At 43.6% G+C, this 17,195-nt stretch overlaps 1 protein-coding gene across 1 annotated transcript in view; it reads left to right on the top strand.

The window, feature by feature from the left end:
* The window catches only part of vwa8 (von Willebrand factor A domain containing 8), a 62,496-nt gene that overhangs the window by 37,522 nt on the left and 7,779 nt on the right, over nucleotides 1-17,195 (top strand). The window contains exons 35-40 of the mRNA XM_076030777.1: nucleotides 637-841; nucleotides 931-1,012; nucleotides 1,136-1,340; nucleotides 10,307-10,415; nucleotides 10,905-11,061; nucleotides 16,189-16,297. Coding sequence (XP_075886892.1) covers nucleotides 637-841; nucleotides 931-1,012; nucleotides 1,136-1,340; nucleotides 10,307-10,415; nucleotides 10,905-11,061; nucleotides 16,189-16,297 — 867 coding nt within the window. The remainder of the gene's footprint in view (nucleotides 1-636; nucleotides 842-930; nucleotides 1,013-1,135; nucleotides 1,341-10,306; nucleotides 10,416-10,904; nucleotides 11,062-16,188; nucleotides 16,298-17,195) is intronic.

Here is a 17,195-nt window from a genome sequence, read left to right as displayed (position 1 = left end):
ATACATATATGTATACCACCAGTCAAAAGTTTAGACCCACCTGTTTCTTCTTTATCTTTACTACTTTCTACACTGTAAATTCATACTGAAGGCATCAAATATATGACCAAGATATGAGGATTGATGTGGCAAAAAGAAAAAAAAAATGTTGAATACCTAATATGTTATGTTATATATATTTATATGAAGGATGGCTATTGTAGGATCATCTAAAATATCAAACTGAGTTATTTCACACTTTTTTGGTTCAATACATATTCCGTATGTGTTCATTCATGGTTTTGATGCCTTGAGTGACAATCTACAATGTAAAGACCCATGAAAATGAAAGAAAAACCCATTAAGTCAGAAGTATGTGTTCAAACTTTTGACTGGTAGTGTATATAATGCCTAAGAAAAGTTGGTTGAGGGTTGTCATAATTCAAAGCTGCAAGGGTTTAGCGGCCCTGATGCAATACCTGTTCTGTGCAGAACCAAAACAAAAGAAATGTAGAATTGATGTTGACCAAAAATGAGAGCTTCATGTCTGATCGAGGTTTGGGTGTCAGAGCCGAACTGATGACGGCGACTACTGCAGCCTTACTTCCCAGACCCGCTCTCAATATTTCCCTTGCCATTTTATCTGTATTCCTCCAGTCGGCCAACGAGGTGTACAGTTTCACGAGGCCCGGCGACCTTTCCGAGATGAAGAGCGGTGACGGCGGCGCTTACTCCTTCCTGAGAGGTGGCGTACGCTCCAACGTCCCCAAGCGCCACAACTGCGTTGAGCTGCTCTCCGCTGGCCAGGTGGTGAGGGCCCTTCCACCGAACAAAGTGCCCCTCAAAGAGGTCTACCCTAAAGGTCAGAGTTCACAAAGGATGCAGTCATCAAATAAAAATGTGTTTTCTCTTCAGTCTTAATACCCATCGATTGTCTCGCTTCTCTCTCAGATGTCACACCCCCACTGACGGCAGCCTACCTAGAGGTGACCGACCTCACCTCCAAAAAACTCAAGTATATTCCCATCCCAAGGTGATTACAAACCACTTTCAACAATGAAATGCCTCAACGCACAATGTTTTTGTTTGAATTGTATGCTAATTTGCTAATTAGAAATAAGGAAATTTACTTTTTACTTTTTTTTTTCATATGCAGGCCTATGTCGGTGTCCCCTTACACCAACTGGTTGACCAAAGTGTCCGAGTCAGATGTGGTCATAGCCCCTCTTGGCTCTGGCGGCGTGGTCACTGTGGACACGGGTGGATACGTGCGACTCTGGGAGACGGGTTCGGACACCCTGCAGCGATCCCTGATGGAGTGGCGGAACATGATTGGCACAGAAGATGGCAGACCTGTGCAGGTATTGTGGGAAATTTAATTTGGAACTTCAAAACTGAGGAACTTCAGTTTGTATGAAAAACAGATGGTAAAAAGAGGCGATCGAGGTGATGTCTGTTTTAAAATCTTAAAAATTTCCACAGACTTTTTTTTTTTTAGTATTCTCAGTCTGCAGTTCATTTTAAAGCCACCGGGGGGGAGTACTGCTTTAAAAATGATGTGGCGCTAGAGAGGAAGCAGCAGCAGAGGTTGGGGTGCTGGTGGGCCACTATGGGTTCTGAAATGTGACAGAGGTGGCCGCAGTAGGCGCAGATAGAAGGAGTGTGTTGGTCACCCACCTCGTAGTAGGAAAAAATACAGTATATCATGGGATATGTAGAGAACATGTGCTTTAATATCAATTGAGACTGAACAAATCGTTACAACAAAATTTGTCTTTAAAGGCATTTAGCTCTTTATTGAAAATGACTCTTAAAACACTGACAAAAATGGACGAAATACTGCTGTTATATGACTTAATTATGATTAATATAATTTCTTTAAATTTGGTGGGCCAGATTAAAAAGCGTATATGGGCCATAGTTTGCCAAGGAGCTTGATTGGCTTGTGGCTGCCGCTGAAGTAGAGCCCTGCTGAATGGAGAAGAAGTCAGTGATTGCAGACACGCTTGCTTGTCGCTGGCAGATGCACCGGACGCTGGGAAAAATTCCTCCTGCGCCAAACAAGTTGCGTTCGTGCGCAAAATGTGATCCACCCCCCCTCACCCCCCCGCCCCCACCCCTCCTTACCCAAAAACGGGGTGTGCGTGTGAATGGAAAGCCGTTGTGCTGATGATGCAATCGGGTTTGACCTTTACAAGGAGCCTGAACTGTCAGACCCTGGTACAGAGAGATCTTTGTGGAGCTGCCCACAAGTAGCAGCCCTCGGACGGACGGACGGACGGACGGACGGACGGACGGACGCGTCATTTGCAATTCTGAACTATGCGGACGGCGAGAAAAAGAAGCCTTTCCAAGTCAGTTAACAGAGGCTGTGCGCGAGGCGCCATCATTAGTTTGTGCTCTTATCACGATTGAGGAAGCAATTCTTCAGGAAAGAATGCAAATGAGTAAATTCAGTGTTATTTAATTTTTTTTTATACAGGGAAAGTACAATGGTTTCCTAGGCCTGCCAGCATTAACGCGTTAATCGCCATTAGTTAAATGCAATCCACGCATTTCTTTTAAATCGCAATTCCAAACTTGAGAAGTCACTCAAAGAAACATGATTGACAAATGTGATCATATTTCTGTGCGTTTTTTTTTCCCGTAGAGAGATGAAAACAAACAAACACACACGAAAGAGAGCAACAGAGTGGGCTGGCTACGGCACTTCGGAAGCCTTTTTGTCCCTTTTACTAACCCGTAGTCAGCTCCTCTGGCCGACTTCTGGTAAGAAATGCTTTACTTTATGGGATTAAAACTGCCAAATAACAGAACTTTACACATGCAATTCAAGCTGCGATTAATTGCAGTTAACTATGAAGATTCTACGATTAATCGCGATTAAAAAAAAAATGTATTGTTTGGTTAATCGCCTTATTATTTTCACATGCGGGCTGTCTACACACAAAATGCGGTCTTCCTACAGAGCAACACCAGCACCTACAAAGCATAATATATAACAAACATATGGACCTGTGGCCTACATTCCTCGCCTTTGATGAGGCACAGTGGCTCCACTGAAGGTCAGACTCGAGATTGGCCGTCACACACTGGAATACTAATACTTCTGTATTTAGCTGAAGAGGTCCTCTGTGTACCTTTCGCCAACGTGCTAGCGCCGCCGCAACAAGTTTACACAAGACACCTCCCCGTGACCTCACCTGTTGGAACACAGCGCACAGATATTACTCTTGGCATCCGCCACGACCCACGTGAACAGCGTTTTTGAATGAAAGATTTGCCAAGACCATCAAATAGAATATATGGCAAGCTTTAGAATTAGGATGGAGTCATGTTGAAGGTTAATCTGGTGCATTCTGGAGGTGTTGACGTTGTCAACGGTGTAGAAAACATTGAGGCGTGCGCACTTTTCCGAGCAACTGCGTAAAGTAATGGTGTAAGTGTGCATGTTTATGATGACTTTGATTCATCGATCGTTAGTTATCTTTATCTTTTGAAAGTCTTTGATGACCTGGGTCACTCAGTAAAGTGAGAATTAGTCACCCATTCTAACAGTGACTGCTTATAGATCCTGAAACCCGCGGTGATGTTCAGCTTCCTGATACGGATTTTACACAAATGTTTAACTTTTGGTGTTGTTTTACTTTATAACTTCATTTGCCCTTGCGTTCTTTTCGACTGACTGACTTTCCCTACTTGCACTTGTCTCCGTTTGCGGTATTTTCTCCTCGGTTTCATTCACAATCACTTGCATGTTCCTTTACTGTGCCAAGAGCATTTTGGAAAAAAGCAGGTTCACGGTTAACGTGAGGAGCCCGTGTGTTTTTTTTTTCCTACATTGCACACACCAAGGACACGGGTAATTCCGTAACATATAATTACGTTTTAGTTCTTACTCACTTTCACAGACACAGTTTGTACAGCTAGATGTTGTGCCTTGTCCACAGGTTATTTGTGCAATGGTATTTGTGTCAGGTTTGATAAAAAATGAATTTATCTCCGCATAGATAGGGAAAACTGCCTTATCTGTCTCGCAAAGTCAGACTGTGCGCATTTATCTCCTTATTGCTGTGTCTACTGTTTGCTTATTTCTTTCCGCAACGATAAGGCAGTGAAGTGCAGGCACGCTCCTTTCGCACTTGATTTTGATCATTTTTTTTCCCATAAAGATGGGTTCAAATCGTGCTTGCGCTCACAACAAGTTCAGAAAAGCATCCTTGAAAAAAAAAAAAAAAAAAAAATACCCTTGTCTGGATGAAAGAGGAATTTGTTTTTTTAAAACTGGGGCATGAAATGAAAACTCCGACTGCAGACACTCTTGCACATGTGCAAACACTCATGTACAGGCATGCTTGTTTACCAACACACATGCTAGTGTGCGGCTGAGCTCAGCATTCGGCAGGACGAGACACTGGTCCTCAGTGCGTCTCTCAAAGTCACATGTCACAAAAACTGTAGTCATTTGTGTTTTGTGTAGGTTTTTGGTTTAATGCAGATTTCACTGGAGGTGAACAGTGTTGGCGAGTAATCTATTACTAAGTAATCCACTACTGTAATTAAACTACTTTTCAAATAATGGAGTAATGTAAAAAACTGGTAATTATACCATAATCACTTTATCGAGTGACGATTCCGTTACTTTTCTGAAATATTTTGCAAGCTGAAAATGTATTTTTATTCACAAATTGACAAAAACAACCATTAAAACAATTTTGCAGATTATTATTAACAATTTAGGCCACCAGCGCTGGTGAGTTTGTTCTGTGAAATGTGCAGTTTGTGTTCAGAGAGTAAACATTCATTAATGTTAAGAGGACAGAGGCAATATTTGGAATTGCAAAAATTTCCACTTTATAATATAAAGTTCATTCCAAAGCACTGAGCAACTGTTACTTTATCTTTTTTAACTAAAGTAATTAGTAATTGATTACTTATGAAACAAAGTATTTAAATAAGTAATTAGATTACTTTTCAAGGCGTAATCAGTAGTTGGATTACTTTTATGGAGTAATCCCAACAACGCTGGAGTATTGCACTGCAGCTGCTGTTGTGCTGAGAACTGAGAACATTCAGTGATGTTTAGACTGGAAACTATTTCTGCTTCAACGGCCACTTCTATTTCTAATCCCGACTTTGGTATTTGAGATAAGTGTGAAAAGTGTAAAGTGTTCCTGCCGCCGTGCCAGTATCTCAATCGCAAAAATATTCCAAAGGAAAAGAAAATATTGCAGCGCAATGGAAGGGTTTGCATTGGACATTTGCCTGGACAGCAAATGTTTGGCTGCAATGTGCAGGTCTCTGTTACAGCGAGCGAGTGGGGCAGCGTAATATAGCATCGGCAGTTCTCGGTAGAGCGTTTGCTTGCAAAATAGTCTGGGATTTCTCTCTGTTAAGCAGCCAAATCTGATTGTGGTTTGCAGAAATGTTTGACTTTTTTATTTTTTACGTTGGGGGGGTGTCTTTTAAATCAAAAGAATGTTGACTGTTGAAAACAGCTCAATAACACTGTGAACCCACACAGAAGAATAGCACAGCAACTCCTATGAGCAAACCAGCAGAGTGATCCTGCAACTCGTTAGGTTGCTAGTTTTACTGGAGCATGTTCTGGTAATTTGATGCTGAAGGTATACACCGCATGCAGTACAAAACTTGCTTTGATAGGCAAAGTCAAATATTCATTAAAAATAAATAAATAATAATAATATTAATCAAATTGTTTTGACTGGTCTAAGCAAGTTTGTTCCATGATTTTCCCACGTGCGAGAAAAACTTATTATGTACTTGCTTCATAGGCTGATGATTAAGTAACAAATAAGCGTGCAGTTCAAAACATAACTACGAAATATCTATCCTCAACGTTATTTGTGAACTCCTCTCTGCGGTGCGTGCTTCATTTTCTATGAAATATTCCTTTGGCACGGAGTTCTCGAGGCTTTTCAGAGAAGAAGCCGTTCTTCTTCTCTGTTTTCTGCAGGATGTAAACAACGAGCGACACTGCCACCCTCAGCGCTCAGTGCTGCACTGCAGGTACAAAAATGAGCATGTCGCGGCCGCAGTGTGAATTTGTCGTTCAGCAATGTACAACAACAACAACACGACGCGTTGACGCTTCAATTTTCGCGTCGACGAATTTATGTATGAATCGTTGCAGCCCTAGCATGTGGGAGTGCATGAAAGCCGTCATTGGATACGATTTAGAAAACAATAGAACAGAACTCCTTTACTAATCTCTTATTGGGGAAATTTAAATAATCACAGCAACAGTACAGTACAAAGAGGAAGGGAAAGTGACCTGACACGTCCACGGGATCCGATCCAACTCTCCCAGATGCCCCTAAACACATTCTGTGTCCACTCTAAAGCCTCCAAGCACTCTCCTGGTTGCAGAACCGCAGTTGAACCAGGTGAGCTGCCCCTCAGTGTGATGATGAGGATGTGATGACAGCTCAGCAGCGCCCTAGCTGGAACCCCCAGGCGAGGCTGATGCATGCTGGCCTTAATATCCCAGGCTTTGCGTCAAATCACCCACTCGTTCCCTGAGTTCTGTGTAGTCTAATGACGTCATTGCAGGTGGTAATCAATAAATCAATCAATAGATATACACATTCATTTACGCACGCATACATCGGGCTACACGAGCATCGGTTGCACACCACTTAGCGATGCATTGTGGGATACATTGAGTGGACAATATAGTGAAAACCGATGTTCATTCACTCAGGATTCGATTCGGCCACCACTACAAAACGGTGTAGCCCCCATATAATGACTATATAGTGAGTAGGGGGGCGGTTTTGGACACAGCCCCAGTGTTGTGGACTTCCCACAGGTGTGCTGTGGTGGGCCTGCTCATCATCTCCATCTTCACCTGGCATTGGAACTGCTCTGCTGCTGACAGGAAGGCGCTCCAGAGGGTGGTGACCACCCAGAAGATGATCTGGCAGCCACCTTCTTAAATTTAAGTCGGCCGGTGGGTTGAGTTCAGTCTTAGAGGTTGTCAGGGCTCATCCAATCACAGGACACGTGCGTGTGAAATACAGTGTAAGCCCAGCTAGCTAGCTAGCGAGCCTTACAGGAGCCTGCTATGTCGGTTGTGTTGGCCTAAGGCAGATTTCATGGACCCTGGCTGAAATAAGATTGGATAAAAACTCTACCGCAATCTACGACAATAGAAGCAATGCGACCAAGTGTTTATTATATGATATCAAAAGAACAGACTATGGAGAATAACTTTATTATCATAGTTACGGTAAAATGTCATTTTTAAAGTATGGTTAAGCCAGCAGAGAAAGCCTAGCTGGCCCTGATGGCCCGCCGCTACGATAATGACTATTTTATTACTACCTACTGTATAACTACAGTATAACACTGTTATAACACAAGTACAACTTTTGTGTCATGCGTAAAGGTGCATCATGTAACTGCTGACTACTAGTACAACTCATATAAAACACACAGACACACACACACACACAGACACACACACCTCCCAACCTCCTCCTAAATCACTCTGACTTTGGGCGTCTAAGCGGAGAATCAGAAATTTATGGGGCTATTAATCGTGCAGGACGAGGCAAGGGCCACTGTGAGAGGCACTGGGCAAAGAAAGGAGCGACAGAGAGAGGAGGGAACTTATTGATTGAGGAGGCAGAGCTACAATGATGATTCCCACAGTCATAAAAAATCAAGTTATTTGAACTCCAGCGCTCACGCCACACTCTCCACTGGCTGTCTTAGAAGAGCTCAACCACCAGCAAACGCGAAGAAAACACGATGACGCAAGAAACACTGGCCTCTCAAGTATCTCGAGCACTTTTCACAATTTTTTTTTTTTTTTTTTTACGTGAGCCTTGTGCATGGAAAAGCAAACTCACTAATTTGCCCATAATGGTACTGAAATCGATGCATGTATTAAGACGGTCAAGCTGGAAATGCCTTGTGGGTGACAGCTAAGGAAGTCGTACACCATATGTTTAGTCAAAATTACCCATTTTTCCTTTAAATTGTGGTGAAGGGAACCAAAGAACACCAAATCTGAACACTTAGAAAGTGCGGTAGGTCTATTTCATGAATCCACCAGGGATGTGGAAAAAAAAACCCAACTCTGTAAAAAGGGGAGGTCCTCTAAAAAAGAACTTGGAAGGTTAAAGGGCGAACCTTCCATCTGTCACTTTCAAAGAAGACCAGTCAGATTTTTTACTGCCACTTTAGTCACTTAGTAACCGCCCGAGGCTTGTTGAGGACTGGGTCAGGGGCAATCTGCACTGTTTATCTCCTCCTTCCTGCGGAGCCAAAAACATCGATTCTCTTTTGGTTTTTGTGCATCTTTGTTTTGCACACCACCACACTGGCACCATCCACGCCATGCTATTTACCCGCTGCCATTGTTGACAAAGCCCAGGATTGCCATCCTCCTCCTCTTCCTTCCTCCTCTGATTGTTTTCTCAGTAAAATGCTCATTAGAAGCTCTGTATATAAATAATTAAAAAAAAAAAAAAACATGAAATTTTCACGTTTTTGCGTGATAATCTTCACATTTTTACGTGATGATTTTGATATTATTATTTTTAGGTGAAACTATCACATTATTTTGTGAATGTGAAAGGCTCAGAATCATGTAATTACGTGAAAAGAATTGCACTTTTTCTAGAATATTTTTACGTTATTTAATGATAACAAATAAATTAACGAAACAAGAATGACGCAATCTCAGTAGGGCCGGACTCATCCTTCCTACGATACAAGCCCATATGTATCGAAATTCCCCTCGAAGTACGCATACTAACTTTAATGTCCTGCTCCATAAGTTCAGGATCAGCTCGTCTCAAAACAAGCTTAATGGACAGTTTAATCATATTGTGCAAATGAGCCATAGTGTCTCGTTTAGTTTGGATTTGTCATCATGAAATAACGTGAAAATTATCAAGTAAAAGCATGAAACTTTTCACTTTTTATGCGATACTGAGCCTCTCACTATCACGAAATAGCATGAAATTATCTCGTATGAACGTGAAAATTATGTAAGTGACACGTGACGGTGCCATTTAAAACGTGAAAATGATAACGTAATTACGTTCAAGTTTTACGCAATTACATGATACTGAGCCCTCTCATAGGAAATAGATTTTAATGCAGCTGCACAGTGAAGTTAGATCAACACAAGTTTAGAACCCCATGGCATTGTACATCTGTCTGTCCATTTGCCTGTGGCAGTCAGGCGAATTTGAATATCACTGGTAGGCAACACCTTTTGCATGCTTCAGTGTCCTCTTTCTTTATCACAGTGTCATCCTATCCCCTTCATTTTTGCGTGTGCTCGTCTTCAAAGTGTGCGTCCAGTGTCCAGTCTGGCCAGTTCCACACGGGCGGAAAAAGTGACTGACCGTTTCTGTTTTTCACTGCCTTTTCACACCCACATCTGCTGCAGGTGTGCATGCGCACCATCTCAAAGAGCAAAGTGGACACAGATGTGAGGTGGTTGCGCCCATCGCTTCCACCGTTTCGCGCTCACTGTTTGTTCTCTCGGGCTGTGTGGGCCGGTTGCACGCCGAGCAGTACCTCGTCGAGGTAATCCGCCGGTGTTCTCATCACGCGGATCTTACTAATCCGAACTATCTTTAGCATGCTGTGCTGATTCAGCAGCTTTACGTAGCCGCGAGAAGGGAGGCCGGCGGCTCTGATCTCCCCCTCTGTGGGAACGGTTGGTCAGTGGAGGGAGAGGAGTGGAGATCATCACCATGAACATGAACATCTCAACCTACCCAACATTCAAGTCTGTAGTAGCTTCAACACAAAATTCTGCTTGTCTCTAAATATGCCAGGCGCTGACCTGTCAGATGGATACTTCTGTGGCTCAGTTGGGAGAGCGGCCCGCAAATTGGTGATCGACGGGTTGGCGGTTCAAATCCCGGCTCCACCGGTCCACATGTTGAAGTGTCCTTGGTCCAGACACTGAACCCTAAATTGCTCCCAATGGGGGCTGGCAGCAGCAGCGCCTTGCATGGCAGCAGCCACCCATTGTGGTGACCCACCTCAGAGGAGAAAAAAAATGTATCATGGGATGTGTAAAAACAAACGTGTGCTTTAATGTCAGTTTAAAATATGTCTTTAAAGCCCAACGATATTTAGCTCTTTATTGAAATGGCTGTTAGAACACTGAAAAAATGGATGAAATACAGCCATGACTTACTTACTATTGATATAATTTCTTCAAGTTTGGTGGGTAGGATTAAAAAGTGTTTTTTTTTTTTTTTAATTGTCCATAGTGAGTGTCCAGTGTGACTGGTTGTTTGTCTGTGTGTCTAACTAGCGCCTCTCTCATCAGATCACCATCCAGAAGGACAGCGGCCTGGACGTCAGCGCCCCGAAGCACGGCAAGATTGACGCAAACAACGATCCCCACGTTGGAGGGAACCAATGGGCTGGAGGCACAGGTCACTGCTGTTCCTTCGCCGTCCTGGGAACAATGCACACAATGAATACTCGTACGGTGTCTAGACGACTTGTTGATATGGGTCTTAACATGTAGCGAGGCCCATTTGTGGGACGACGTTTTGTTTTCCTTTTTCTTCGATGAAGGCTCGCGGTTCCCTCTGGCATGTCAGCAGATGCCTCCGCACTCCCACTTTGATGAATCAACACCATCAGATCTCGCAGAGCATCTATTTTTAGCTCGCCTTCGTCATTACCAAAAGGGATTTTAGAGTTGATAATTGTCCTTTGTTGGCTTTTTTTTTTTTTTTTTTTTTTTCTAATTATTCTTCAAGGCTTCACTTTGTTCGTTGCACTCGTGTTAAACTTAGGAGGCCAATACCTCAGCTGTTGAACATTCAGGTTATTGTGCCAGAAATCAGGTTAAAAAAAAATAAATTATAATTTTTGGATTTTGCCACAAAGTTTGACCCATCAGTGTTGCTTTCCAGGTGGCCGTGACACAGCGGGGCTGGGTGGAAAGGGGGGTCCCTACCGCTTGGACGCTGGACACAAGGTCTACCAGGTTTCCCAGGCTGAGAAGGACGCCGTTCCCGAAGAGGTGCGCAGGGCCGCCCGCGAGATGGCCGAGCAAGCCTTCAAAGACAGGTTTGTTCACATATGGACAACAGCGCAGTTGCGTGCCACGGGCCCACAGCGCAAAATGCGGACGTCTGCCAACAGACGGCTCACACACTTGGTGAAACTCCCCATATGAGAAAGAGTTTGATGTCCACCACTCCCAAGCTACTTTATGAGCCCGTATATAAAATTGTGATGTGGCTTATCCAATCTTTGTAGCGATAGGGATCTGCCAAAGACAGCTGATCTCACATCGCCTGTGGACTCGCATCGTGCGTCGACACGTTGTCGTTTGTTCTGGCACTCATCGTGGATCGGCGGCCCTCGATTTTCATAGCTATCGAGCGGCACTGCATGTTCGCAGTCCTCCAACTCACCTCCCAACCAGGGAAGGAAAAAAAAGCAAAAGCCCTTACCTCCCTTACTCCTGCAGGACAAAGCTGAATAAAAGTACCTCGGAGCAGGCTACATCTGGATTTGAAGTCTTTTTCCTCCTTGAAAAAGTAGGGTTAGGGTTAGACTGTGCAAAGTGTGCACTGTGTTATGTAGAGCAGACGGTTAAAGGTCCAGTGTGTAAAATTTGTCCTGATTTATTCTTTTTATATTGGTAAAAGCTGAATGTACTTCCCGTAATTATATTATTACATGCATACGATAAAAGTATTTTGGTTTCCTTTCCTTAGAACGTTTCTTATTTATATATAAGAATATACATTGAAAGGTAGCGAGGGTCTTGCTCCCAGTTATCTGCATGGATGTATTATACGAACTGGATACCAAATCTTTGCCAGTGGGCACTCGAGGTACTGCAGCGAGAGAAAAAAATCCCATGGGCACAAAAAGCATTTTTCCCATAGACAGCAATACAAAAATAAACACTGGTGTGGACAATCCAGCTGCCTGACAGCGCCTTTCGTAATTAGGGTGAATGCTCGCGTCCTCAAAAGAAAAAAACCCAACAAAGAAGGAGGTGGACGAGGTATCCAGGTTTGGGTGCGCAGGCCATCGTAGCTCACTGGCGTGCTCGGAAGAGGGAAGGTAAGCGAATTAACGCTGCAATCTAAAATCTGACCACTTGATGTCGCAGTTTCTACTTCAAAATCTCCAAATATTACACACTTAACCTTACAACCGCGGCGTTGTCAGGCGTTGCGAGATAATTGTATTATCCCTGAGTGGCGGTTAAAACAAGGCGTTAGCTTGGATTGTGGCTTTCAGTTCAAAACAAAAGCAACCAAAAATCGAAATCACATGTTGGTTTTTAATCTTCTCAAGTCGAAAATCTATATCTCTATCTATCTCTCTCTCTCCGTAGCTGGCAAAAGACCTTTGATTCTTGCTCTTGTGTGTGCGTATGTGTGCGTGTGCACGTGTGTGCGCGCACTTGTTTGCTTCAGAGAGGAGGGTTGAGAGGGCACCTCTTTCACCAGCTCGACCATGAAGGCCGCCTCTGTTCTGTCTCTCTTTTAACAGCCTCCTTCTCTCGGGGCTTCTCCTCTGCGCTGTCACACCCCCCTGCTTCCACAGGGCTTCCTTTCACACACTGGCTTCTTTCACACCGCCGGGACTCTTCCCTGCCTCCGCTTCTCTTCCTCTGATTTTTTTTTTCAAAGTATCTCCTCGTCAAGCCCCCCTAAACGTCTTCTCGCTGAACTCTCTTCCCGCATCTTCATCCCTTTTTCCACTGAGCCCGGAGAAGGGGGGGGTGGGTGAATCTTGTAGGTACACGCTAATATTCTGCTTTGCGACCGGTGTCAATCTTCGCTCGCAGCAAGCGAGCACATGCACGGCAGAAATACCTGCGGGGTCGGCTCCGTTTTTTCCACCCTCGCGTCAACTCGATCCCACTTTGTTTGCTCAGCATTAAGTTGGCCGTCAATCAAGCAGCGGTGATCGCTCTGTAAACCTTCGCCGTGCCTGACACTGGCGCTCGTCCCGGGCGAAAGCGCGCGCTCACACACACACACACACACACACAACCACACACACACACACGTGCAGAAACGGGCCAAGATACAATCACAACATGAAAAACACCTGCGTGATGATCGTGCACTCTTGTTGCTCTCTTTCTGCCTATTTCTTTGGACACACACACACACACACACACACACACACACACACACACACACACACACATCCACTTTTGCACGTGACCTGGTCTTGATTTCACTGAACTTCACCTTTTTGAAGTTGAAACGTGAAGCCAGGTTCTGCGGAAGAAAAAAAAATAAACGTCTCTCTTTCAAAAGAAAGAAACTTTCAAGTCATAAATAAAAGGGCGAATCGCTTGCGGCCACGTGCTCCTCAGCTGAAAGTCAGCGGGTGAACCAAGCACGTTCGTATCTGTCTTGCGGCAGTATTTGCCCTCTCTTGGATGCTGCTGGGATCCCATTGCCTTTTCAATCGATAGAGCTCCGGGTCTTCATTTGTTGAGTGCTGCAACTCTGGAATTGTCACTGCTTGTTTGTATTTTCTGGTGATTGTGGATGATCCTATTTCAGGTTCTTGTTGTCCAACTGTGAATATCTATATTTCAGGAGAGGTTTTTATCAGCCCTGCTTTGAATTTAGTTACGGACGGAGGCCTCTGTTTGTTGAGGGAGTTCACTGGCTGGCCTGGGAGTGTCACACCCGGCCCTTTTGTGGCTTCTTGTGTGCGAAATCTCGCAAATTTCACCTTTCAGCTCAAACAGCCTCGCTCTGTGTGTGTGTGTGTGTGTGTGTGTGTGTGTGTGTGTGTGTGTGCACGCACGCCTGTTCACAACATGCACCCAGCCACATGCTTGTGTCACGCGTACCAAAAACACACAGCCAGGAGGAATGCGTGGAGGAGGCCAACTTTTGCTATGTAGTATTTTGTGGGCTGGCATTCTGCGGCGTAAAGTCGAGGGAATAGTTTAAGGAGGCTGCGGGTGCTGTTCCAAAATAACTGCACTAAAATGAGCGTAACGCTGAAGTTCAGTCATGAGAACGCATACCGCTGACTGACACACGCAGCTAGTCGGGGCTGCAGCCTGCGGTGTCGTTGAGTTGGGGAAAACGTGAAGGATTCTATGGGCCGAGTGGTACACGGGGACCCCGGAGGATGCTGTTATTAATGCGTTATTACCTATTTTTAGTCAGTTTAGCTAGCACATCTGGCATTTTAGTTATGGCATAGAGTGCAGCAAAAAGTAAGATGAATTAGAAATAAATCAAATAATAATAAGACAAAATAAATGTAAATACCGAAGTAATAGGCTAGGCAACAGAAGGCAAATCTCAAAAAGACCTCGCATTGTATTGAATTTCTGGGTTGGGATTAGGGATGCAAATTATCAATTAATTCGTTAATCATTAGTTGATTATCAATCGATCAACGATTATTTGATTTTTCCCGAGAACATAAATTTCACAATAAAAAAATGTGTAAGGAACACAAACTCATTATTTAACCCTTAAATAATGTTGAGGGTCCAATGTGACCAAGTTTTGCGTTGGAGAACAGTAAAAACACCCTTAACATTTATCCTCTGACTTTAAGTTGACTCCTAATGGGTCACATTTCACCTTTTTTTTTTTTTTAAGTAACTTATTAGGTATATTATGACCGTCACGGTATCTACAGGTGAATTGCTCTTTCCTGCCACTACTCCCTGAATTGTAACTACACGGGTAGATATAATGATATTAACTACCCGTGTAAAAAATGTTCAATTAATTTGCCACTAATTGAATTGAATCGATTAAATTCTTCATTGACAATTAATCGATAATCGATGAATTGTTAACATCCCTAGTTGGCATCAAATCCCAGATTAAATCATGTTTTTTTTGTGGGGCATTTCTAATGAGTTAATCTTGAATTAATCTCACATATAATGACGCCAAACCGCTGCATGTGTTCACTCCTCCACCCAAGACTTCATAGCTGGTGGGTCCTCATGACTGTGGAAGGCACAAGATAAGAAGAAAGAAGACACTTTACTTTGCTGAAAGTGCTCTCGTGCATGTGATATTCACATATTTAGTTGTTTTTTTTTTTAAATTTCGTCGAAAAAAAAACAAGTTTATGCTTCTGACTCTTCTGGGGAGCGTTTGGACGGATGTCTTCGTCTACGGTCCAGATCCACACCTTCGTCAGTGCTTTTGGTTGACTAATAATGTAATGTAACTACTAGCTACACACTTGCCCCCCAGGTGTTGGTAAAGACCTGGTTCACCCTAATGGAGATATTGTACAGCAGGAAGACCCACAGTAGACAAATTCACTGATAAGATGTGTTTGACTACAGTACTCTTGTATCTGATTGCACGGCTGATGCCAACCCAGTCTACACAGAGCATTTGTCTGACCCACACACACACATACACACACACACACACACACACACACGCACACTGCACGCCCTGATGCTGGCGTGTCGCAAGTTGTGACACATAAAGACCGAACCGCCCCCCACCATCATTTGAACCCAGTCTTTTTAGGTCGGTCACGCTACTCCCAAAAAAAAAAGATATTTGGATGTCGGATGAAGTTTTTGAATACATCTAAAACGCACAGTTAACTTTACAGGCTAACTTATTTAGTGCTTTAGTGTAAACTTTTTAATGCGCATATCCAACAGTTCAGAGTTTCGGTGCTCGCGTACCACGCTGTTCTCAAGGCTGTTGTCAACACACACACACACACACACACACACACACCCCTACGCACACACACTAAGTATGGAATGCCTTTTTGTGTGCGCTTCTCTCAAGCAAACAGCCCGCGGATACAGCCAGACAGGTGGCCGTCCTTCCCTAAGCCCAGTTTATCCATTTAATCAGCAGCACCACCATGCAGGTACTTCAGTAGGATGACATGTCGAATGAGGAAACATGTACAGTGAGGATCTTCACAGTGTTTTCACCATACCGCCGAGTGCGTGCGTGCGTGCGTGCGTGTGAATGAATATGAACAGACCGATGATTCAATGCTCCCTTTATTTTATTTTATTTTTTTTACATTTCATTAGCTTTAGTTCACAGTCATGACAAACCTTTATGATGGGGTTAAATGTTTCCATCCACTGAAACATCAAAGTTGAAGTAGAAAAAGAAAAAGTGTTGCTGAAAGTCAGGAGCAAATTGATTAATGTTCCCTTTGTCTGTGCTTTGCTTCGTCCTTCAGGCTGCGAGAGATTGATATGAGCGAGTATGACGCTGCCACGTATGAGCGTTTCTCCAAAGCGGTGAGAAGACAAGTCCAGTCTCTGCGGATAATCCTGGACAGTTTACAGGTCGGTATTCCCTTGCCCCGCCACCTCGACTGAAGACGTTTTATATTTCAAGGCTTTGATTAATTTAAAGGCAACTTTTCAGAGATTCCCTTTCATTGTACATCAGGGAAAGAATAAGGAAAGACAATGAAATTATGGTCCACCATACGGTTCACCATGCAAAATAGCCTGTGTTTTTTTTTAATGTAGCGTCCCAATTTGGGATCAATAAAGTACATGTATTCTTTTCTATTCTAAACTATGTGCAAACAAAAAAGTGCATGTATTAAAGGTCCAGTGTGTAATATTTAGCTTGATTTATGATTATTATATTGGTAAAAGCTTAATATACTGCCCATAAATACATTAGTAAAAGTGCATACTGATGTACAACAGGTTTTGGTACATAGGCCACTGTAGCTCACCGGCAAGCTTGGGAGAGGGAGGGTGAAAGACGCTACAATCTAAAATGTGACCAGTTGATGCCGCTGTTTCTTCTTCAAACTCTCCAAATATGACACACTTAACCTTTAAACCCCCAACACTTCACACTGGGCCGGAGGGAAATGTTCCAACCCTCACTACACCTCACTACTGAGAGGTGAATTAATGGGCAGTGATCCCGGATATGAGTGTGTCTCTCCATGTCATTATTCCTCCTTTTGTTTGCGCTCTTCAAAGCAATGCGCGTCGGCGCAATCCACTGTTTTGTGTTGTGTGTGTGTGTACGCCTGCTGCGCATGAGCGATGAGAGGAAAATGACGTGCGAGGATGATTACAGAGCAGAGACACTTCGAGTCCGGGCTCTTTTATTCCGCCGTCCAGGTGTGAAGTTGTGTTTGTGTGTTTGTGTTTTCCATCCAGGTGTTTGCTGCCGTGCCAGTGCGGCTTTTAACATTAATGCTGGGTATTGTTCGGA

This window comes from Nelusetta ayraudi, unplaced genomic scaffold (genome assembly GCF_046127955.1).
Source record: "Nelusetta ayraudi isolate G7.1 ecotype Tasmania unplaced genomic scaffold, CSIRO-AGI_Nayr_v1 ptg000031l, whole genome shotgun sequence".
NCBI lineage: Eukaryota > Metazoa > Chordata > Actinopteri > Tetraodontiformes > Monacanthidae > Nelusetta > Nelusetta ayraudi.
Note: the sequence above shows the minus strand (reverse complement) of the source record. Positions and strands in the feature narration are given on the sequence as shown.